The sequence below is a fragment of the Macrobrachium nipponense genome, chromosome 8 (genome assembly GCF_015104395.2).
Source record: "Macrobrachium nipponense isolate FS-2020 chromosome 8, ASM1510439v2, whole genome shotgun sequence".
NCBI classification, from domain to species: Eukaryota; Metazoa; Arthropoda; class Malacostraca; order Decapoda; family Palaemonidae; genus Macrobrachium; species Macrobrachium nipponense.
In genome coordinates, this window is record NC_087203.1 from 113,145,872 (window position 1) to 113,172,720 (window position 26,849).

Here is a 26,849-nt window from a genome sequence, read left to right on the forward strand (position 1 = left end):
GAAAAAGGTCTCGGCTTTGTTAGGTCAAACGGTAACAAGATGGATATTGTTTTCTTCTTTTACTTTTTTAAAAATGATCCCTTTGGGACTTGCTCATTTTATATTCATATAATGGTAGTGATGCTGTTTGTGATCAAGACATATCCTAGTAATTATTCAAGATAAGTGTATTTTTAATAGGTATTTGTAATAGGTACATAATAAAGATCATATACAATAAAATAATTTACGTATTACTAAGCATATTATTATAGATTTTGTGAGAATGTGTGGATTATATATATATATATATATATATATATATATATATATATATATATATATATATATATATATATATATATATATATATATATTATATATATATATATATATATATATATATATATATATATATATATATATATATATATATTTGACGAAGATGTATACGTTTTTTTGGGGGGGGGGGGAGATGTATACGTATCATAAATTTTAAAATGTCCCGATGGGGCATAATACTAGAGACATTTTTAAAGTTTTAGAGGCCACTATTTTCTTCTGGAAACCAATATTGATTTAGGAGAAGTTATTGAACTGTGCGAAGAGGAGACTATATAAATAGATGGTGCGATTGTTAAGCTTTTCATTTTTAATGGAAATTAAAGTTTTAAATGTCAATCTTTAAATATTTTTTAAGAGGTTTTACATTTTTTTAAATCAGGGGAAGTTAATGAATTGTGCGAAGAGGAGACAATATATAAATATCTGGTGCGATTGTTGACCTTTACATTTGTAATGGAAATTAAAATTTTAACTGTTAATCTTTCAATATATTGTAAGAGGTTTACATTATTTTTAAGTAATGGAAGTTAATGAATTGTGCGAAGAGAAGGCATTATATAAATAGATGGTGCGATTGTGAAACTTCAAATTTGTAATGGAAATTAAAGTTTTAAATGTTTAATCTTAAAATATTTTGTAAGAGGTTTTAACTTTTTTTTTTAATCAGGGAGTAATTAGTTCCGTGTCAGGTGGCGTTCCAAATAGCGGGTCCATCAACTGACGTTTTCCTTAATGTCCTTAAAAACAAGCACTCCTGATTATTGCGGAGAACAAATGGCTCCTGGAACAGGGTCAGTTGATTTCGTGAGATTTTCGGCGCGATTGCACGTATCTCAAAAAAGGACCCTTTCCTTTGTTGCTGACGTAGCAGTTGTTCATATTTGGGTATTAGTGACAGGGAGACACAGTCTTGTCCACACCAGAAAGAAGCTGCTTATACGTCATACATTCATTCCTTTGGGACAATAAGCAGGCAACTTCGATCTGCAGTTGTCGCCACAGCAGCAGCAGCAGCAGCTGTTTCAGCTGCTGTTTCAAATGAAGCCACCTATGCACTTGCTCTGGCACGGGCTCTTGCTCTATAGGGTAGATCTACCATGCTTCAGCTGCGGCGCTAGTGTTTTGATATTTTTTTTCTCTTACCTCGGTATCTAGGCAGTTGCAGAAATATGATGATGATGATGATGATGCTTGTGCATTAATGCAGGCAGCTACTATTATTCTAGCTTGGAGGCAGTAATACTACTACTGCCACTCCCTTGGCCGTCCTTCTGCATCATCGACAAAGCTGCAGGTTACTCTCACCTGCAGAGGCAACCTGGAAACGATTGAAATTGCGAACCCATTCGCTTGTGTTCTGAGGGAACGCAGTATTCGGAGACGGGCGTATGTTGGTTATGGAGGAAACTGGTTGGGGTAGGAGGAGGTGTAGGAGGAGATGGAGGCGGAGGTGGCACTCTCCTCCTCCTTCTCCTCCTCCCCCTCCCCCTCTTCCTCCTCCTCCCCCCAACGTCGTCATCGTAGTCGTCGTCCTCGTCGTCGTTTCACGGGGCGCTGGAACCCTCATCCAGCAACCCGGTCATTGATTTCCCTCCCCGACTCCTCCAGCAGCCGCGGCCCCTCGGCTGATGTGGAGCGAGAGAGAGAGAGAGCAGCATCGGCGGCACCAGAGACACGTGGCTGCTCTCTGCCGGGATGGCGGGTCTCTCTGCTTTTCCCAAATCGTGCATCGGTGGTGTTTTTCCTCTGTGTGTGCGACGCCCTCCTCTTCCTCCTCCACTCCACCTCCTCTCCCTCCGCCTCCACCTCCTTCGCCGTCGGTGCCCTCTGCGAGAGTCCTAGGAAGGTGGTGATGGCGTCCTCCAAGTCCTCTTCCAGCTGCTCCGCCGACTCAGACTCTGAAGGTGAAGTGATCTGTCTTCCTCTCTTTCTTTTCTCTCTCTCTCTCCCTCTCTCGGTGGTTATCACTTTCCAGGGTTCCTCCATTTTACTGCTGCGCGTCCTTCCAGCGTTCCAGGGCCCCCGTCCAGGAAAGCACAAAGAGCTGCCGTGGGTCGACGGAGACGCCTCCTAATGATTTTCTCAATTTTTTTATTATTATTATTGTTGTTGTGGTTGTTGTTTTTTTTCGTATATTATACAGCTTTTTTTTTTTGGTCAAATAGGCTGTGATTCTTGAATGCATTCATACGTACCTGTATAATATATATATATTTGTTTATTTATTATTCGTTGCTCTAATACGCACATATAAAGTAAATTCACTCTTGTTCCTCAGGTTAGGGCTTCATTCAATATATCCCAAGGAATATTTGAGAACTGCTTAATGCTTATTCTAGATGTTCGTTTCAAGGCATGCTCATATTTTATATATTTATATGTGTGTATCTATATATCTATCTATATACATATATATGTATATATACGTATATCTATATATATAGTATAAATATATATTTATATATTATTACATATATATATTACGGGGTTTTTTTTTTTTTTTTTTTTTTTTTTTTATATAAGTATATATCGCGTATTTCGATACCCGTAAATTTATTATTTTTTAGTATATGTCCACAATCTATAAGCATCCTCGAATTTTGATTATATATATATATATATATATATATATATATATATATATATAATATATATATATATATGCAGACTGTAGGGTTTTGTTATATAGTATATATGATATATATATATATTATATACTATACTTTGTGTAACCGCACAAGTGTTTACGCGAGTGTGAGATAGAAAGATAAATAAGTGAGACTGGGCAAAGCCATAAGTTCGGTTCTTGTTAAAACTGTTTATGTTGTAAGATGCCAAATTCTCCAACGATGGCCGTGACGTTGGTCCTCTGGAATAAGGATTTCGGCGTGTCCGAAGAAACAGTTCCCTAGAATGTATAAATATTCCCTTCTCTCTTCTTCTCTCTCTCTCTCTCGATATTCTGGCGAATAGACACGGTAAAGGGCCGTTTGCGTAAACGTTATGTTGTATACGATTTTGTAGTATCTTAGGTTGTTGAACCGCTAAAGGCATCTTACGCGTTCTGCCTCGTGTTTTGGTTTTTTGCTCTCATGATATTTCGTAATAAGATTATCTATAGATTTTTGCTCTCTTAATACTTCGTGTTAATTCATCTGTTGGTTTTTGCGCTCCTTATATTTCGTGTTGGAGTTGTCTATTTGATTCTGCTCCTACTAGTATTTCGTAATAAATTATCCATTTGATTTTTTTCCTTCTTAATATTTCGTAATGAAATATCTACAGATTTTTTTACTTCTTAGTATTTCGTAATAAATTATCCTTTTGATTTTTTTCTTCTTAATATTTGGTAATAACATCGTCTACAGATTGCTTCTTAATATTTGGTAAAGAAATTGTATTTCTTAGTATCTCTTATTGAAAATCTATTGATTTTCCCTTCTTGATATTTCGTAATAAGTATTATCATTTATTTTCCCCTTTTAATATTTCTCAATGAAATTGTCTATTAAATTTTTCCCTTTTATTATTCCTTAATGAAATTGTCTACTGAATTTCTCCTTCTTAATATATCCTAATGTAATTATATACAGATTTTTCATTGTTGATATTTCGTAATGAAAGTGTTTACTAATTTTTCCCTCTTAATATTTCTTAATGTAATTTTTCAATGAATTTTTCTTGTTAATATTTCTTAATGAAATTGTCTACTATTTTTCCCGTTAATATTTCTTAATGAAAATGTCTACTGAATTTTTCCTTCTTAATATTTCTTGATGAAATTATCTAATGATAAAATGGTCTTCTGATTTTATGTGTGATGTGATTACAATTTCATTTTGTCCGAGACGGAAAAAATTACCGCTGTGAATATTGATAACTCGATTATTGCCGTACATTTCTAGGGAAAGTGTTTATTTATATATATATTTTTTTGGGGCGAAAATCAATCGCATTTACGATAATTATGAATGATAATGACGGTAATTACGAATGCGTTCCATCATTCGCACGTAGCAATTACTTAAGAGGAAAAGACTGGTCTGTGTCGTAAGATGCTGTAATTACCACCGCGTGAAATTTAGCAGTTTGGAAAAAGGGAAAAAATACCACTTGTGTCCTTTGGGTTATTTGGGTGTAGATGACACATCCCTCATCGCTAAGAGAGCTCCGTCGATAAGGTAATTATATTGCTTGACCTTACTTATCTCTGGTGAGTCATTAGGTGGTGTTAGTGAATTTCGCGTTGAAATATACGGTCTTAATTACAAATATTGAGTGGTCTCTCTTCTAATAAGGATTTTTTTTTTTTTTTTATCTAAGGGCGTATCAGGTATGTTTCTGATAATTATGAATTGTACGCAAGAAGCAGGAAATGGGACGATACCTCTTTATGCATATTTATGGTATGTTCTTTCGTTTGTATTGATCTAATTTATTCATTTATTTATTTATTGATGTATTACAAAATTCGCTTTGAATGTCATGACATCGGCTGTAACGGAGAATTGCTGCTGATGGTATTATTTGCAGAGGTAACATACAATTTAAATAAGTTTTTGAAAACAAAGAAATTTTTTTTATTTCATCTTATGCATTGAATAGCATTGTTTTTATTTGCGCTAGTTGCTGTTTATACTATACTATATATAGTATATCTAATATATACGCATGTATATATTATACTATACTATATATATATATATATACGTGTGTGTATACACACATGTATATTATACATATATATATATATATATATATATATATATATATATATATATATATATATGCACAAATTTATATAATACACACACACACACACATACGCACACACACACACACACACACACCACACACACATATATATATATATATATATATATATATATATATATATATATATATATATATATATATGATATATATATGTGTGTGTGTGTGTGTGTGTGTGTGTATTATATGAATTTGTGCATATATATATATATATATATTATATTATATTATATATATATATATAGATATATTTATATGTATGATATACATGTGTGTATACACACACGTATATATATGACTACAATACTTTTATCTAATGGAATTCATTGACTGTTTTGTTCACATTGAAATACATAACTCGCCTTCTGCAGCGAAAGAAAGGCTCCGCAAATTCTAATAATAATATACACGTGTCATCCCGTTATTATTATTGTCATTATTATCTCGGGTATTTTTTTTCTATTATTTTTCTAATGAGAGGAACTTCTCGTAATGAATCTGTGTAATTCTGACAAATTACCGACGTAATTCTCGCGACAAAAACTGTTACCGAAGTTGCTTTCCGGTTTGAAATTCCAGCTGTTGAATTTGGAATATACTGGATTTAACGGGACATTATTATTATTATTATTATTTTTATGATTATTATTATTATTATTATTATTATTATTATTATTATTATTATTATTATTATTATTATTCAAACCTCGTATATGTATCCAGCTGTTGATTTGGAATATTCCAGTTCTGGATTTAACATGGTATTATTATTATTAATTATTATTATTATTATTATTATTATTATTATTATTATTATGAAACGAAGAAACTTTCTCTTCAACGAAGTTTGCGTAAAAGTGGGTCTCCTTCTAAGATATTAATATTATTTTATTAATAATAATAATAATATAATATTATTATTATTATTATTATTATTATTATTATACAAGCTGATTGTAGATCATGCTTAGTATTTAAACTGGAAAGCAAAGCATTGTATTGTAGTTATTTTGTATATGTGATCTCTCTAATAATTACAGTATTACCGGGACATTATCACAATTTGTATCGAAATTTCCGTTTCTATACGATATGTTTATTTTATATTCCAAATTTCTGTTTATTTATTAAGTGTTTCTATAAGCTTGCGCTCCATTCTAGGCGACATATAGAAATTATAACGTATTTCAGAGTTGTAGTTTCTTTTTAATATACTTTGAGAATTTCGTTTGTCAGATGTGTGGATTTCTGCTGAGTACGCTATCGGGTTATTATTATTATTATTATTATTATTATTATTATTATTATTATTATTATTATATTATTATTATTATTATTATTATTATTATTATTATTATTTTAGATGCCCTTTAATTATTTCTTATCTGTATACGCATTTTATTCGTTCACGAGGTAATATATAGTTAGTAAAAATATAGATATTGGGCACTTGTTTTGTTGTTTATATAGTGTGTACATATGTGAATTTTATTTCATAGACATCGGCATTACATATCACAGACTTCAATAATAAAATAAAACTATATGTAATTTAGGTACACACTAGGTCTTATGATATACATTGTAAAGAATGCATTCATTGCTCATTGCCTTTGTTTCTGAAAATTGCAATTGAGGATTTTATATCTCTTATGGGTATTAGAGTTATAAATGAATGTGTGTTTGTGAGTAGGTTTGTATTATCAATAGTTGTGATTTCGTAAAGGCTTTGGTACCAAAAAAATTGTAAGCCCTCTTGATGGAAAATATAAATGACGGAACATAAACTCCGTGTAGTGGAAAGTTTATTAGACGTGAAAAAATTCCAGAGAGCTGAATTCTAATTCCCTCTGAATTCTGATTCCAAGCGCCTCCTAAACAGTAGCTTTTGTACTCGTCTCTATATCTGAAGACTAGGAAAGTAGTTTTTATAATTCCTATCACATGCAACGAAAGAAAAAAAAAATATATATATATATATATTCTCGGGAAAAAAAAAATATGTTTCCGAAGATGTTAACAGCGAAGTTACAACAAGTGAGCAGATAACGCTGAAAGGAATGACCCCTCTCTTAGAAGATCTTGTCCCGATATAAGAGGTACAGATTGCAAGTAGAAGCTTCTCGTTTTTCTCTCTCTCTCTCTCTCTTCTCCTTCGTTCACCCCCACCTCCTCTCGTCCCATCTCTCTCTCTCTCTCTCTCTCTGTGTAACAAGAGAAGCGTATACGTTCACATCTTAGTTAGGAGTGTGCTTGAGTGGTAAGATTTGTCGTTATATATATGCGTATATTATACATTATATGGTAATGGTATATATATACACACATATATATACGCATATATTATATTGTATTATATATACTATATTATATATATATATATATATATATACTATATATATAGTTTGTAAATATACACATGCGTATACATACTCATAATGGAACCATGATTGGACGAAAAGCAAAACAATTTAATCGCTCAGCCTTGTAAAAGTGATTCCTTCTGAGACATGACGCGAAACGCTTTTAAAAGCAACCTTTGATATTTTCATCCCCCTTTTTCTTCGTTCGCATGTCCGAATCTTACATAGTTGACCAAGTGGCCCACCTCTATATTTAGAAGGTGCAACAGGTGGCTTTCCTGTCGTTTGTAAAACCAAAGAAGTTGAAACCAATCGCCTTTTTTTTTTTTTTTTTTTTTTTTTGTTTTTTTTTTTTTTTTTTTTTTTTTTTTTTTTTTGGGGGTCCAGTGACGATTTGTCAGATATACAATTATGCGTATCATTCTCGAAAGAATTCTTGTAGTATATTTAAATTCTTGGTGTCATAGACTGTCGTCGGCACTTGAAAGATGAACTTAGTAGTGAGAGCATTTGTGCAATTATATATACACGCATGAGAGTACATCATCTCTATATATATATATATATATATATATATATATATATATATATATATATATATATATATATATATTAAATATTGTATATATATATATATATATATATATATATATTTATATATATATATATATATTTTATATATAATGCGTGAGTGTGCATATGTTTACTTGTGTGTGTACGTGTACTAAATAACGCTCTACTTGCCATTATTTTCTTCCGTAATTAATAAAAAAATAAAATGACTCTTCATTAAACCACTTTCCGTGCGAGACTTCTGTTGCAAGTCGTCGATGAAGTGCTGGCGGTTTTATAATATAATATTTCAAATAGAATATAATAAATCCGCCCCTTCTGGTGGACCTCCAGCACTTAGCAGTTTGCGGTGATGCAAATGGAGCGTGAAAGTGATAATAAGCGATAAAGAGTGAAGGGAAAAAGACGCGGAAAAAGATTAGAAGACGAGTGAAAGCCAGGGAAGGGAGGGTGGATAGCAAGAAGGGTGGTACGCGAATTTGGACGTTTTCGAGTATTCGATTTTATTTGCAATGGAAGTTATGGACTCGTCTACTGTTGAGTATTTGAGTATATTTAACGCTGTAGGTTATGCCATTGAATAGAAGATGTGTAATATTTATGCATCAAAGATCTGATCTCGGCCTCTGGATGGATGGAGGAAAAAGAAAACTCAAGAGATAATATAAGTGTTAATAGTTACTTTTTTAAGTGATAGTGAAACTCCGTGGTCATTGTTAAGAACTCGGGAAATGTTGGGTTGTTAGAGCAAGCTGTATATTTATGCTAATTATTCACCATTTTTTTTATCAGTACCACCTTATTCACCTCTTTTAAGAAAACCCCTTAATTTTTTTTCCCTGTAGGTGAAAATGAAACTTAAAAAAAAAAATAAGGAAGTCCCCCCCCCCCCATACGTTAATTCCTTTATAAGCCCTAATTTTCATTTTTTTTTTTTTTCACTGTAGGTGAAAATGAAACTTAAAAAAAAAAAAAAACCACTAAGGAAGTCCCTCCCCCATACGTTAATTCCTTTATAATGGATAACATGCAAATGTGCAAAAAGTTTCATCTGGTTCCTGTGAAATTTTTTTTTTTTTTCCAAGTTCACCTCCACCCCAATTTTAATATTTTCTTTATAATTGAAAATGACACTAGATAAAAAAAAATATAGCTTATTTCCTCTATAATGAATAACAGGTAAAATATAGGAAAAAAAGAGTCTTATTTGGTTCCTGCAAAAGACGTGTTTTGCTTATTTATTTTCAGTTGGACTCCTTTTTGGTCATGACTTGTGTACAACAGCAACTCGTTGTTCAGGCGCAAGTTCCATTGCACTTCAATATTCAGTGTTTTACTATTTAGATAATTTATTTTACAATCTTTATTTCTATTAACAATACTAGTTCATAGTTCACTGTGAATGTTTAATTTAACAATATTTGATTTACTTGTATGTTTAAGCCTAATTTTTATACAGCTTTTGAAAGTGTCTCGTTTCTATTTGAAAATGATTATGTTTCAGTCATCTTGTGATGATGTCATTGTGATGTGATCAACTTTCTTCACAGAAGATTTGCAATTTCCCACAGAAAAATTTCTATATCTGTTTTTTTTCAAGGAAATTTTCAGTTGCAGTTCAAAATTTATTTTTCATTTCTAATAAATAACGGTTACTCAGATTGGTTTTCGCATCAAATGATATTAATGGTTTTTTGTGAAGAAATCTTTGCGATGAGTTGTTGATTATTATAGACATAAAAAATTTGTGAAGTTATTTTACTTCTTAACTATATATTAATTATAATTTATATAATGTATAGATATATAATATATACATACGTGTATATATTATATATATAAGTACATGTATTGAATACATTCTAATAAATTCTTTATATTTGTAGAAACGACGACACCTTTGTTATTCCAATAGGCTGTTTGTTAGATTATACGCCTAACCCTCCTTCCTTTCCATACTCTCTCCATATTATTATTAATAAAATAATAATGATTAAAAGCAGACCTTGTTGATTGTCGTTTTTCATTCTAGTTTGTTTCGAAAATGTTTATTACCATGGAATTGCTTCAGTTTGTTCGCTACTGTTGTTTGCAGAGCTAAATGATTATCATTGAAAGCTTTTGACATTAATTGCTTTGTTTGTGCGTAACTAATAGCATGTGATACCGTTGACATACGTTCTCTCTCACAGAGCTCATTAATATCAGTTAAGAGCATTATAATATACCTACTATTGTTGATTGTGTATGCATTGACCCATGTTTGTTTTGATGGCATTTCATGTTTTAACAACAAAGCTTTTCAATTCTTTTAAGAGACTTTTTTTTCTCGTGTTTGTTTGTTTTTTTTTGGAAAAGATTAATGCGTAGATTAATCTCTCTCTCTCTCTCTCTCTTTCTCTTTCACTCTTCTCTTGTCTGGTTTTTACCCTTCTTCTTTTTCTCTTTCTTCAATTTTTTATTTTTTGTTTTTGTTTTTGTTTGTTTGTTTTTGTCGAACAAATACCTTTGGTATGATCCCTTACATTCAATCCACAGCTCGGAACTCCTGCCCGTGGACTTCTGGTAAGTACAATCGGGACGTCGCTGAATGTTGCTTTGCATGTTGCAAAGGGAGGGAGGGAGGGAGGGACTGAAGCGCCCTCCTTGCCCTCCGCCTACCGCTACTACTACCGCTCCTCCCCCCATCTCCCCCCTCCTCCTCCTCCTCCTCACCACTCACCACTCCCTTCACGTCCCTCCAACGCCTCTGGTCGAAGAGGAGGGAAGGGGAAGGAGGGAGTGAGGGAGGGGTAGGGAAGGGAGGGGGATGGAAGGGGGGTGGAGGGGGGGCTGACGTCAACGACACTTTAAAGGTGAGTCTCCTTCAGTAAGTTTTTCTCAGTTATGCATTCCAGAAAGGTTTGTTTTGTGTTGGTTTTGCGGCTTGTGGGGTCGGGGGGGTGGTGGTGTGTGATTGTTTGACCTGTTGGTCGGCGCCTCGTCTCACCGCCACTTTAAAGAGTGAGTCTCCTTCAGTTAAGTTGCTTTCTCAGTGATGCATTCCAGAAAGGTTTGTTTTATGCCATTTTTCCTTATTTTTTATTTTACTTATTTTAGACTGTATGATGGAGAACTTATTTTATATATATTTTGTTTACTGGTTATGAGTTTATAAGTTTAAGGATATCTAGTCATGTCATGTGTGTTTGTTGTAGGTGGAGTTACTGTTGACTTTAACTTTTTTTTTTTTTTTTTTTTTTTTTTTTGTATTTGTAAAAATTCGTTTATGAAAAAGTACGTGAATCTTGACTATATTAATTTTTTTATTACATTTTTGCTATACATTTAATTTCCTCTTTTCTCACTTCCGGTATATCTGTAGGTGGATTTCGTAAATATGTTTCCTTTCAATATAGTACCAAATCACATTTTCATACTGACTATTCATAGCCGTAAAATGTTACTGCGATATAAATATTGACTAATTTTATTACGAATGGGAAAAATTTATGATTACCTAAGTTAAACCAAAATAATTATAGATAAAAGTGTAAAAACAACGTGGGCTTTAATTATTCATAAAATTTAACTACAATATAAATATTTAATTTTATTACGAATAGGGAAAATTTATGATTAAGTTAGCTGAACAGTTATAATTACAGACAAAAGTGTAAGAAAATATGGGTTTTAATTATCAAATTTAACTAGTGTATAATTATTTTCCAATCTCTTTACGAATTGGGGAAATTTATAATTAAGTTGAACAGAAACAGATACAGATAACGAAGCATTACAGATAAAAGTGTAAAAAATTGTGGGCTTTAATTATTCATCAAATTTAACTAGTGTTTAAATATTTTCCAATCTTTTTACGAATGGGGGATATTTATGATTAAGTTAGTTGTACAAAACAGATACAGAAACGAAACTATAAAAGAAAAACTGCGACTGTAATTATTTATCGTCGACGCTGTAGCGAACGAATAACGCAACATTGACGTAATTTATCTTCTCTGTTAATTTAGAGGGCTCTGAATTTTCGTAAAGCCTTTCCAATGGAGTTTACAACTTCGCCCATATATTGAGGCTGGCGCCCTTATGATTCTGCGACGAGACGTGATCATTATACATATTCTAATTTTTTTTTTTAGATGTATTTAAGGAGCACTGGTTTGCGTTAGTTTTTGATGATTACGATATAGCCCATGTAAGGGGCAGTAGTTGGTGTTAATTTTATTATTATTATTTTATTATTATTATTATTATTATTATTATTATTATTATTATTATTATTATTATTATTATAATGAGTGATCACTCTTTACTGTCAAGTAGACTACGTAGCATTTTTGCTAAATTTAAATTCCTAACTTTAAATTAGATTTTTTTTTCTAAAAAAGCAAAAAACAAACGCTTTGACGTATGCAAAATCAGATTTTGCAATGTATATCAGAAACAATTTCAGATTTGACCGAAAGCATTCGATATATATATATACTATATAGTATATATATATATATAAATATATATATATATATATATATATATATATATATATATATATATATATATATATATATATATATATATATATATATATATATATATATATATATATATATATATATATATATTCTTACTAGAAATTTTTAACATCCATGGGAGACTGATCCCACTGGTTTATAGCTCTCTCTCATCTCTCTCTCTCTCTGTCTCTCTCTCTCTTCTCTCTCTCATCTCTCTCTCTCTCTCTCTCGGGTCTAGGGATCCAAAGTGGTATTTATAAACGAATATGGAACGAGAATTCCGATCCAGAAGGAGTCAAAAGAAATGAAAAGAAAAATCTCATCGCGCCCCGAAAATGTCAAGAACCTTCCGACGAGGTATAGAGAGAGAGAGAGACAGAGAGAGAGAGAGAGAGAGAGGAATGAAACTTCAAATGAAGTTGCTCGTATCCTTGAAATTTGCAACTCAGCGTTCGTTTCTGATATATAGCGTTTGGAATCAATGTTCAAGTCACTCTCCTTCGGTTTTGAGGTTACGAAATCGGGTGTCTCTCCCACCCCCACCCCCACCCCCTCTCCCGCTCCCCCGCTCCCCCTTTATCCCCTCGCCCACCCAGGAACTTCCTCCCCTCTCCCCCTCGGTCCGATTTATATAAATGAATATTACGTCACGGATCAGGTGTTCGTCGAGGGTTTTACACAGATATATTAGGGATTTTAGAAGCTCTCAATTACTATTTTTTTTTGGAGGAGAGAGAGAGTGTACCTCTCTCTCTCTCTCTCTCTCTCTCTCTCTCTCTCTCTCTCTCTCCTGAACGTGACGTTTTTACTCTTACATGTCGTTTTAGATTTACATTAATCGCGAGGAAATTATGAGATGCAGTGAGCTAGCTTTAAAATGTGACCAAGAGATTTTTATATGTTTCATTTTTTTATATATTTGTACTTTTATCGTTTAAGTGTTGCTGTGTTGTTATATTAGCTTGATATTCGTTATCGTGAACTACTTATTATATATATATATATATATATATATATATATATATATATATATATATATATATATATATATATATAGGTATGTATGTATGTATGTATATATATTACATACATACATACATACACTATATGTACTGTGCGAGTTTAGAGCATGAAGTATCATCTTTTTTATTGTTTTCAAACACGACAAGTTACATTTATTTGATTTTTTAATAAAATTTTTAGTGCAGAAGTTACCATAGCGGTGAACCGGTATCACGGTGCGCATGGTAAATTATGGTTGTTCAATAAAGGATTGGTAACATAGCAATTGGACATTATTATTTTTTTACACAGAACAATAAATAAACCTCTTAAAAGAAAACGCACGATTTAAGTCGTATTAAATGAAGATATTTTAGCTAAATAATCATTTTCCTTTTGGAAGGAGTTACCTGAAGACTTTAAAAGTGACGTTACAAATGAGTCAAGTCATTTATGCTTAAATATTCCCTTGGTTATATAAGACGCTGGAATTAACTTAAATAGAAGATGTAGTGATTAAAATCCTATAAGTGTTAATCTTGAGATACAAGTTCATACTTCAGTAAAATTGACTTTGAATTTGAAATATATAACAATTTATAGCTGAATGATTGTCTTGAAACCACTCTCTCTCTCTCTCTCTCTCTCTCTCTCTCTCTCTCTCTCTCTCTCTCTCTCTCTCTCTCTCTCTCTCTCTCTCTCTGTGGCCATTGTGTGGTTTTCTTTCAAGATATTATAAGCCGAATTTATTATTTTTTCAGCGGTCTAAGTTCTATTCTTGTATTTATGACGGCGTTTCAACATACAGTTGATATAAAAGGAAATATTGTCATGCTTCCAGATTCGATGAATTTTGCTTCTGAATTCTGCGTTTTGAAAATGTCTTTATTGAAGCGTGACTTCGTCGTTCGGTTTATTTTTTTGTAATATTAGAGTGTATTTCTTTTTTTTTCGAAAAAATTCCAAAACGATTTACGGAGCAAAAAAAAAAAAAAAAAAAAAAAAAAAAAAAAAAAAAAAAAAAAAAAAAAAATTCAAATTGATTGTAGAATCATCGTGACGACTTGGCAGATGTCTGGTGCTCTCTTTTATAATGCTCGCTCTTTGTTTGAATGTTCTCTTCTTATGATGCTCTCTTTTTAAGTCCTCTTTTTGTTGATGCTGTCTTCTGGAAATGCTCTCTTCTCGAAATTATGATGATGCTGTCTTCTGGAAATGCTCTCTACTTGAAATTCTTTCTTTTTGATGATGCTGTCTTCTTGAGATACTCTCTTTTTGACGATGCTATCTTCTCGAAATTCTCTCTTTTTGTTGATGCTTTCTTCTTGAGATGCTCTCTTTTTGTTGATGCTTTCTTCTTGATATGCTCTCTTTTTGAGGTGCTCTCTTTTTGTTGATGTTTTCCTCTGGAAATGTTCTCTTCTTCAAATTTTCTCTTTCTGATGATGCTGTCTTCTGGAAATGCTCTCTTGTTGATGCTGTCTTCATGAGATGCTCTGTTTTTGTTGATGCTTTCTTCTTGAGATGCTCTCTTTTTGTTGATACTTTCTTCTTGAGATGCTCTCTTTTTGAAATGCTCTCTTTTTGTGGTTGCTGTCTTCTTGAGATGCTCTCTTTTTGTTAACGATCTTCTCTTGCTTTTGCTCTCATATCAAAATTCTCTTTTTTTTTCAAATGCTCTCTTCTCGTAATGCTCACGTATTGAAATGCTCTCTTCAGGAAATACTCTCATCTTGACATGCTCTCCTCTCGAGACATTCGATAATCTCCATGTCAGGAGGAATAGCGTCATAAACTACAGGTCAGACTCATAAACTCTCATAAATAAGACGACTCAATGAGTGTAATGAAGGCGCAGTAAATACAGTGGCTGTATCGGGGGGATAAAAATATTCGGATAATAAAGTCGTCAAATAAATCAGAATGTATTTCTCAAGTACATCCTTCGAGTCTGTTAAGCATTAGCGTAATTACGATAAATATGAGGCGATGGATTTGGGGGTTAGGCCTACAGCCGTCGAAATTAGATCGTAGGCCTGTGCTGTTGTTCCGTGTCGTGTTATCCTGGAGGGTATCCTACGCGTCCTGTGCCTAGATAAACTATGTATCATTCCAGGAGAGAGAGAGAGAGAGAGAGAGAGAGAGAAAGCCTTAACTTCACAGTGATAGAAAAACAACTGTATTATCTCCTAAACTATTTATTCCCAGAGAGAGAGAGAGAGAGAGAGAGAGAGAGAGAGAGAGAGAGAGAGAGAGAGAGAGAGAGTGAAAATCCTTAACTTCACATTGAATAGAAAACCAGTGTATTTATCTCCTGTAACTATTTATTCCCAGAGAGAGAGAGAGAGAGAGAGAGAGAGAGAGAGAGAAATGAAAACCTTAACTTCACAGTGAATAGAAAAGCAATGTATTTATCTCCTGTAACTATTTATTCCCATGGAGAGAGAGAGAGAGAGAGAGAGAGAGAGAGATTTTAACCTTAACCTTACAGTTGATAAATAGACTATGTATTTGTACCCTGAGAGAGAGAGAGAGAGAGAGAGAGAGGAGAGAGAGAGAGAGAGAGTGGAGTAAAAAAAAAAAAAGAGAGAGAGAGAGAACCTTAACCCTACGGTGGATTTATTCGCCATTTTGGCTTCATCGATATTGCCCGAGAAGATTTATTTCCATGGGAGGCCATTTTGTTCTGGGGACTGTTGAAGAATGTGCTGAGTCTATTCGTATATTATGTTGTCTTCTCGTTATGTTTTTTTTTCTCCCCTTTTTTTATTATTATTATTATTATTATTCTTGCTGTCTCTCGAGTGAAGGTTAAAAAATTTATTTTCTTTATCTCTTTCTATAGTTGTCATAGTTGGAGTTTTTTTGGAGTGACTTGAAAAACTATAATATATAGATTCTGCATAGTTTGTTCGGGAGGGAACTATAATAGTCTTTATGTTGTGCTTCTGTAGTCACATCGCAAAAGCGTATCTGAAGTATATACGTATGTGATTGGTTCACAAACATGTATGTATGTATGTATGTATACACTATATATATATATATATATATATATATATATATATATATATATATATGTATATATAGTATATATATACGTATATATTCACATACATATATACAATGTGCGTTTGTGCGCTTGTCTAAAAAAAATCGCCGTCTCACTTTTTTTTTCTTTGTTTTTTTTCTCAATCCTCGCACCATTTGTCACTCGAATCGTTCTTCGCATTTTAGTCCATTACAAAGCGATTTTCGTTTCCCTTCGAGTCATCGTCGAATGACGTCGAGGGTTGTTTTACCTGGAAACCGTTGGTTGTCACCGCTTGTGGGGGTGGGGGATATGAGTTCCAGGGGTATGGTGGATGGGACGATGGACGCTTAGAGTGGTTCTAGGAGTGGTGGTATGGGGTTGGGTGGGGGTTGCTGGGGGGTGTTCAAGGGAGGGGGGTAAAGGTGGGTGGGTGTGTTGATGGGAAATTTTTAAAAAGGGGGGTGAGAGAAAGATTGATGGGTGTCATGTCTTGTGTCCACCTTTTTGCTTTCCACACTATACCCCAAAATGCGACTGTCGCTTCGTCCGCTCTGTAAGTCGAAGTCCGGTAAGTGGGTCCTGGTCGAATTCTAACAAAATCGATCGGCAGTTCATTTCCTGGCTTTTATTCTGGCTTCTGAGTGGGAGTAGAGTCGATGATATTGACGTATATCTATAGTCTTTTATTATAAGGCTTCGTAGAGTTGTAGAAATAACTGGTAATTTTCTTTGTGCTCTTTTTTTCTGGTACGTTATATTTTTCTATCCGATAAAGTAATCATGCGTTTCGTGAACTCCAGTTGAATTCTTTTCGGCGTGAGACAGACTCCGTAACGAATCAATTTATCGGAAAAAGGTGGAGAATATTGCTTTGTTGTCAATCTTTTGTTCGTCGAAGTCTCCGCTCCTATTATTTTGCTTGTAAGGAATTTTTATCCGAGAATTTCAAAGATTTTTATATGGGAAATTTCGAAGATTTTATCGGAAAGATTTTATCGGGATATTTCTAAGATTTAATCGAGAAATTTCAAAGATTTTATCGTGAAATTTCGCATATTTAACGGGGAAATTTCGAAGATTTAATCGGGTAAAATTTCGAAGATTTAATCAAATTTCGAAGATTTAATCGGAGGAAATTTCGAAGATTTAATCGCGGAAATTTCGAAGATTTAATCGGAGAAATTTCGAAGATTTAATCGTGGAAATTTCGAAGCTTTCATCGCGAAATCTTAATATTTAACCTAGTAATTTCGAAAATTTGATCGTGAAGGTTGAAGATTATATCGCGAAAGTTTGTGGATTTTATCGAGAAACACTTCAAAGATTTTATCGACGAATTTTTATTATTTACTCGGAGAAGCTTATCTGTTAATTCCGAAGATTCGGTGGAGAGATTTCAAAAATTTAATCTCTCTCTCTCTCTCTCTCTCTCTCTCTCTCTCTCTCTCTCTCTCTCGTAGATTATTCGAGAGCTATTTCCTGGTGTCCTTCTGTCTAGCGACAACAGAAGAAACGCCGCGGAAGCCAATCGCCGCTAACGACTTGGCCATTACTCTGCACAAATGCATGAGATCATGTCGGGATTTTTGTGTAATTACGTTTATATTCAATTCCCGGAGTCAAAGAACGGTGTGATTACAGTTCTTCAGTGAAGAGTAATGCGGCATTTTTATGTATGATTTTATATATATATATATAGATATATATATATATATATATATATATATATATATATATATATATTATATATACATATATATCTATCTATATATATATATATATATAATATATCTATATATATATATATATATTTATACAGCTATAGTATATATATATGTATATCTATATATGTGTATGTATATATATAGATATATGTATATATATACACAGACATATGTACATATATGTGTGTATATCTATATATGTATATATATATATATAATATATATATATATATATATATATACATATATATATATACACATATATATATTATCAGCGTGAAGACAATAGTCATTGATCAATATTGTACTGGTTGTCTGAGGTATATAACGCATAGTTCTACATGGGCGTTCTTATATTCATACTCAATAATATGTCGAGAAAACTTTGCGTGTGTGTCTGAATACGTTTAAGGTACTATGCTCAAACAAACACACAAGCGTCTACGTTTATTTATAGGAGTGCTAGTTTCCTTCGGTTAAATACCGTCTGCTGAATCAAGATTCCTTTTAAATCCCTGATTTAATAGTTTTTTCTTGTTTATTTTGACAAAATACTGTACTATAACGATAAGCATAACACTTATTTAGCTCTAAAGACATATACGCACGAGAAAATAGATAAATACCTGTTGAATCTACTTTGCTTTACCATTAACTACACTTTTCTGAGCGTTGGTCACTGTTAGGAGCTATTACGGTTTGGCTAGGTACTCTTGAAAGAATTATTGAAAGATGCAATTAAAGAAATAAAGTCTTCAAAGAATTATTGAAAGATGCAATTAAAGAAATAAAGTCTTGAGAAAAAATTGAAAGATACAATTAAAGAAATAGTCTTTAAAGAAATATTGAAAGATGCAATTAAAGAAATAAAGTCTTTGTAAGGCATAATCGTACTAAGCAAAACTGTCCAAAGACGAACCACATAACGGGCTATAAAGATGTAAGGTAATCGTAGCGAAGAAATTACTCTTTTTGTACTATAACGACGTTGCATGCATGTTACTGGGTAATCAATTGCAAGTTAAAAACCGAGGCATTTCGTACATCGGGGGGGCGTTTATCAAGGCAGGAATGCAGAAAATGAATTTTTATTCCATTGTATAATTGCATAATGTTTACTTTTTATTTTTTTTTCTACTCCGTTGAGTTATTGAGGAAGTATTTAACTGGGTTGTTTGAATAATATGTTTCTTTAGCGTGTACGTCACCGTTCAAAGCCGATTTTGCCGAACGAGTTTTACAAATTTATACATACAAATTCCCTTCATTTTGCATCGCCATTTCATTCTTCATTGTTGGGGAAATACTTGATTTTCACTTTCGGTTTCAAGTAGTGGATTATTCTTTATCGATTAAGTTGTGATTATTTTGTTCAAGTTACCGTTTTGTGTTATTGCCATCACTACGAGCGGATTATTTTTTCTCCTGTTCGTTTATTAAAACTTTTCAATTTCTTTGATGAAATTCCTCCCGCTGAAATAGTATCACCTCTTCAGTTTTTGAGGTGGATAAGTCTCCGCTAGGTTGAGATAATAAACTATTTTGTTATTGTCTAGTTTCCCCCACAGTCCGATCTCCGCCAAATCATGGCAGTCAATTGATATAAATCTATGACACCTCAGTGTTACTTAAGCCATTTCTCTTTTATTTTAGAAAAAAGAAATTCAAGAAGTGATGAAGTGATTTTGTCTTTCATAATTATAAATAATATATTTTTTTTTAACGATACGTCTGAAGAACGTTTCTGATTTTTTATCATATATTTTAAAGTAATGAAATATTAGACAAATACCTCGTGTATAAGATTGATCTTTTTTCAATGTCTCAGTTTTTGCTGTTGATCGTTTTTGATGTCAGTTATTTGCATTGGTCTTGAAAAAGTCGAGGGCTTTATCTGTGAAGAATAATTTCAATTTCTCAGCGTTCTCATGAAATAGGGAGAGGAAGGGAATGAGAGAGAGAGAGAAAAGAGGTAAGAGAAAGCGTCAGCGTTCTCATGAAATAGGGAGAGGAAGGGAATGAGAGAAAGAGAGGGAGAGAGAAAGATAAAGGGAGAGAGAGAGAGAGAGAGGTAAGAGAAAGCGAAAGACAGAGAACGAAAGTTGGTGAAGCTTTTCCCCTCATATATTTAATTTTTCATTTGTTAATGAGCATCAGATGATGTTGCCTCTGGCATAAATAATTTTTGGCTAATTTATTTTATGGCTCGGCCGAAATTTTTGTTTCTAAGTCGTAATGGATTATTTAATTTGGTTGCCAGGCGATACACATATATATTCCCGGATGCGATGCTACTCGCTCGGGGTTTGGGGGGGAGCCGGTTGGGGGGGAGCTAAAGCGAAGGCTAAAATGAAATTTGATATTGTGCGCTATTTAGGACCTTTGATGTAAATATCGCTCGTGCTCAGTTACGTGCAGGTATCTAATATTATTATATCAACCTGATATTGATGTTGTCTAGTTCTTGTCTAGTTATATCTTCATTATCATAAGCATTAGTGTAATTTCCCTTTACTTCCTCTTACTTCTTCCTAACGAACACCATATTCTTTAGAAGCTTGAATTCCAAGTCATTGGCCAATGTGGACTTTGTTCCATATGAGTAGGTTTCATCTACTGAATAATAATATAATAATAATACTGGTTTAGGATAATTTTATTCATTTTGCATATTAGCTCGTGGGCTGATGATTGTCGCGTAAAGAATATTTACCTATGTGTAAGTACGTACAATCAGTTTGATTGTCAAGTTTCTTTCAGAGAATGTGGCTAGTCAGTTACATGCAATATATTGTATTTAATGCAACATAAACATTCAACCACGAAGGTTTATGTATTTTTATGCTATATTCCATGACCGCCACTATGGTGATCTGCTGCTGCATCGAGGAATCTGACAATCACGCGATATGTGAATGACATACTATAATGCTATATCTTTCATAGCAGTGAGTTTTCTTTTTTTTTATTATTGTTATATTCAAGTAGTATGCAATACGTGTTATGATACTACTTTTACTATATAATTTCCCTAGATGATTTTTAAAAAAATATTCTAATACAAGATTTTTTTTATTCAAGTAGTATACTATAATTCTTATAATACTACTTTAACTTTATAATTCCCTTAGATGATTTTTTAAAAATATTCCAATACAAGATTTTTTTTATTCAAGAAGTATGCTATAATTCTTATAATACTACATTTACTTTATAATTTCCCTAGATGAGTTTTTGAAAAAATTCTAATACAATATTTTATTTTTAATCAAAGTAGTACTATAAATTTTATTAATACTACTTTTACTTTATAATTTCCCGAGGTTGATTTTTTAAAAAATTCGAATACAAGATCTAATTTATATTACTTAACTTTATAATTCCCTAGATGATTTTTTTTAAATATTCAAACAAGATTTTTTTTATTCAAGAAGTAGCGATAATTATAATACTACATTACTTTATAATTCCCTAGAGAGTTTTGAAAAATTCTAATACAATATTTTTATTTTTATTCAAGTAGTATGCTATAATTCTTATAATACTACTTTTACTTTATAATTTCCCTAGGTGATTTTTTAAAAATATTCGAATACAAGATCTAATTTATATTATCCAAGATAATTAAATTAAGCTGGACAATATTAAAGACTCAATCTTGATATGATTTTGTAGGTTATTAATAATCTTTTCGGTTAGCGAAAATAAAGTTTGATTTCTGTAAGGTTTTGCTCAGTCGACATTTTCGTAACCCGTCTCATCGGAACTGGAAAGTTTTATAAATAAAAATACAGTTCCATAACGCCAATTTAAATGCAAATTTTGATTATTCAGGATTACAGTTGCAGTCTTAGAGAAAAGCCCGACGAAAACGACGAAAAATAGCGAGTATATAGCTTACGTGACTCAGTCATTTCTTATTTATTAAGTAGAAAGAGTTTTGCATTTTTTTCCATTAGTAATTTGAGCAAATCGTATGAAAATAAACTTTGGGGGAAGGCGATAAATTAAGATTTACTCGATAAATTTGGTATGAGCTTAGTCCATAATGCTTCCAAGGATAATTATGTTTTCGCTATCAATATAAGCTAAGTTATTGAATGCTAAATTAATAGTAATAAAAAAAATTGATGTTGTGCAATCATTTTCTTATTTGGATAAAAATAAATGTGCATGAAGATGAAAATTGTAATCTAGAAGTAAACCAGGTAAATATTCTCCTTGTATTTTAATACATTTTTATCTAGTTATTAATTTATTAATTTTTTTTTCCTTTTTAATAAGTGAGATCTCTTCCTTCTGTATTTACCTTTACCTTCTCTTACTTCCTAATGAGCACTGTGTTATTTGGAAGTTTGAATTTTAAGTCAATAGCCGATGTGGGCTAGTTCCATATGAATAGGGTTCATCTTCTGAAAGAGAATATTAATTTAGAAAAACCTCCAGCTACGATTATACAGCCATACTACCCGAATTGCAAAGCATTTTTACCTGAGGTTTACCTGAGGACGGCTGCAGTGCGGATTCGTGCCTCCGACAAAGCCCCGACGCGCCCTAAGTATCCTTTCTCTTGCAAGAGCTTCCTTGGGACGCCACCGAAGGATATCGTGATTTTTACGTCGGAGGAATCATCGGAGATCCTGCCTCTGTGAGCTCTACTTTGCAACTACCTTGAGATGAAATATCGACTGCCCCTTGCAGTCGTCTCTTCTTTCTGGCAACAAAAGAAAGGGCTGATCTTCTTTCTCTTGGTGTATAGGTACCTTGGGTATTATAGGTTTTCTTGGCCCCCCTTTTGCCCCGCCTTTCTTAGCGCTAAAAGGAGGCGTGTGATGTTACCTGTCGATAAAAAATGCGATTTTATTATCAGCGCCACTTTTTGGTTCCGTCAGGAAGTATCTTTGCTATCAAATTGATAATGGTTACTTTTAAAATACCATGTTAACTTTTATTATTATTATTATTATTATTATTATTATTATTATTATTATTATTATTATTATTATTATGCTGGAAAGAATGGCAGCATGAATTGCAAGGATTTAAGCAGAGCTTGTTCGAAAAAGGGTGTACTCCCTTCATATTATTGTTGTTTGAAAAGTCAGGGAAAAATAAAGGTTTTGGAGGATAATTCTCTTCACCTTAGAGATTATTTTACTATCTAAAGGTTAGAAATGAATTTTGTCTTGTTATCATTTAAATCACTAAACACGGGTTTATTATGAATGCAAAGACATTTGGAAGTTTTGTATACTTTCTTTTTTTTGAATTGTTTTCATAGTTTTGTTATGTATTAATTTGTGTTTGCTGAGCATACGCGGAAAATATTATTACGAAACGTCCATGTTTGAAATTGGATTATGAAGGTTTGGGGGAGGGGGAGGGGGTTGAAAGGGGTTGGGGATGGGGGTAGAGGGAGCTGCATGGGGTAGGGTAGGGTTAGGGGGGTTCATCTCTCCACCTTCCTTCTTCTCCCGCTGTCTCTCCGCCATTCTCTCGCAGTTGGGAGCGTTGTTTATATACCATCCTTCCCCAGGTCAGACGCTGTTACCAACGGCACCACCACCCCCATCCCCCCCATTCCCCCTCCCCCCTTCCTCACAGCCGACGTAAATTACCTTACATACCAGTATGCGTAATTAACTGTGGAAGAACGATTAACGCAAGCCATGACCAATAGCATCGTTTTCCACTTCTGATTTTTTGAAGGTGTTGTTTTCTTGCTTTTTTATTTTTATTTTTCCTCTAATATTTTTTTATTTTATCTCCCTGAGGATCCGTGCTTGGGATTATCTGTAGGAGGAGGAGGAGAAGGAGGAGGAGGAGGAGGAGGGCCTACGATGCGCCCTGGCCTAAATCACAAAGGGCAGAACGTCATGGCCGACTAATTGAGACGTCCGCCATTTAGGCTCTGTGTTTGTGGAGGTTTTCCGAAAGGGTTGTAAATCTCGAAGAGAGAGGCGGGGTTGTGCTTTGTGTTTCCTCCTCCTCGGGGTGTAGGGGGAAGAGGGTGGGGGGATAAGGTCTGGTAGGGGTGTAAGCGTAATATAGGCCTTCCTCAGCCTACTTTAAATTATCATCATTCCCTGCTGAAAGAGAGAAAGAAATTAAGACCTCTTGAACGACCTCGACGAGAAAAACAAAAGTGGATGGTAGTTCTCGTAAGAAAATAACTTTATTTTTTCATTTTGTTTCTTTGCTCTTTGATTTGTGATATTCCTTAATCCCTTAAAGCGAAATAATCCAAAATCTCATTTAAAATTACTATTCGATTGAAAAGCCTTTCCAAGTTGGAAGAGGAATAGTTCAGTTCAAACTAGCGAACAACTCAGTTTGAACATCCTTCCCGAAGCCGATACAGCAGTGAAAAATTATGTTTTATGTAAAAATCTGTATGTTGGTTTTGCTTGGGAGTGTATGTGGAAATGCCGAATAATAGATTTAAGTAAGATGTCTTTAATTTTTTGCGTCGACGCGGTTGTATGTTATTTGTTATTTGTAATTTGGCGTCTTTTATACTTATTAAATCCCTGCTTTTGTGTATTGAACTGAATGTATAACAGTAATTTGGCGTCTTTTAATCCTCATTAAATTCATGCCTTTGTGTAATAAAATTTAGCATGTAACAACTGTTAACAGATCGTCCTACTTTCCTACAGACTATTTCAGTAGTATATAATTTTTTGGGTCAAGAAAACTCTTTCCGTTTGAAAGGTAAATATGGCATATATAAATCTTAGTGAATTACGTATAGCGTGAGTAGCCAGTGATTTCAAGAGACGCATCCTGTTCACCTCTTGTTTGTGAATGATGGTGTTGTTGCTTACGTGACAGACCCCTTTCCCGGAAGGCATGAGTAGCAGATATCACGTTACCCCATCTGTAATTTACGAGGACACGTTATTGACAAGCGTTAATAACAAAAGCAAACGCCTCTGTAATAGTATATTTTTTTTATGTTTTTGCTTTGTTTCCAAGGTATTCGGCGTTATAAATGTTTACTTATACTTGGTAAATAGATTCCAAGTGTTAATTTTTTTTCTTAATCTATAATTGGTATTATTATAAAAAAAAATTGGTACAGTTGGCCTTAGCGTCCATTCTGTAATTTACAAAGCTGACGTTGTTATTAATAGAAACACCTGTGTTATAGACTGGCAAAGTTTTTTTTTTTTTTTTTTTTTTTTTTTTTTAGGTATCTTGCGTGATAAAATGTTTATTTATACTTGATGTTATCATAAATTTGGTGTGGTTGGCCATAGCTTCCATTTCCTTTATGCCTATCTATTTATCTAGTTGATAACGTCTGTGCCTCCACGACAGTTTTTAGTAGCCCGCTTGTTTGTTTCCCGTTTTATTAATGTAAAAATATGAAAAATAGAGAGAGAGAGAGAGAGAGAGAGAGAGAGAGAGAGAGAGAGAGAGAGCGGGGGGAGGGGTCCAATCACCCTTCGTTTCTCGGGCTTCATAATCAAGTCATTGAGCCGTCGTAGCCACCTCTGGAGAACGATATTGTTGACTTCGAGGAGTTCCCCAGGGTCTTAGCTTACCCCCGCCGTGAATATCCACTCGAGTTTCGAGATATGCGTGGCTCTAAATCAGGCTTATCTGTCCATGGCTTGAATGAAATGATCATTTTAATGACAAAGAGCTTGTTTAAGTTACCGCGCTAGTGTTTTTTTTTTTTCTTACACAGTAACTTATATGTACTTGTAATGTGCACTTATAAGGGATTATATATAATTTATAACCACGCACATTCTTGTATGGCTTACTTATAACAAGGAATTTCGAGTATTTTTCTTAAGTGATAGGACGCATATTTAAACTGAAGAACTTATTGAATTTTCAGCTAAATGTATGACTGCACTTCAGTCCATACCTTTATAAGTAAAATATATAGAATAATTTTTATTTTATGATCTTCACGGAGAATAGAATGAGTAATGACGAACTTGTCGAGTATTTCAACATATTGATGATGATTTTAATTGCAATACGTTTTTCCTTCTGTTAGATATTTAAGACCAGTTTAGCACAGTCATCCCTCAAGACTGCATTTTCGTTCATGCCCAAAAATATGGTAATTGTATCGCGCTTTTGGGGAATACGATAGGTAGGTCCCCTGTAATCATGTCACCGATTGCTGTTATCGACAACAGCTGCTGTATACAGTAGCAGGAATAATTGTTTGATTAGTTCTCGTCATCATGTTATTGATATAACTATAAATTCATAGGTCATAGTTCTCGCTAACCAATGAGTTGATTTTCATGTCGAAAGGTGATGGGTTATTGATCACTGCAAGATTTTGAAAAGGGTAATGATCTGTTACTTTGTAGAAATACGTTCCAGAAAAGCTTCTCGCTATTCGTAAGCATAAAACTTTTTGTATCATAGATATTTTAATGCTCTTAGGAATTTTAAAGTCCATTCTGGCTAGATCTCGGTTGTCAAAATAAGGTGACTAGGGTATATTTTATGTATATATATATGTGTGTATGTATATATATGTGTATGTAGTATATACATATATCGCCACACC

At 33.3% G+C, this 26,849-nt stretch overlaps 1 protein-coding gene across 4 annotated transcripts in view; it reads left to right on the top strand.

The window, feature by feature from the left end:
• Nucleotides 1-26,849, top strand: part of LOC135222961 (homeotic protein ultrabithorax-like) — a 1,489,261-nt gene that overhangs the window by 878,586 nt on the left and 583,826 nt on the right. For all 4 annotated transcript variants that reach the window (XM_064261439.1, XM_064261433.1, XM_064261435.1 and 1 more), the window contains one exon: nucleotides 10,572-10,598. In XM_064261439.1, the coding sequence (XP_064117509.1) occupies nucleotides 10,572-10,598 (27 nt within the window). The remainder of the gene's footprint in view (nucleotides 1-10,571; nucleotides 10,599-26,849) is intronic.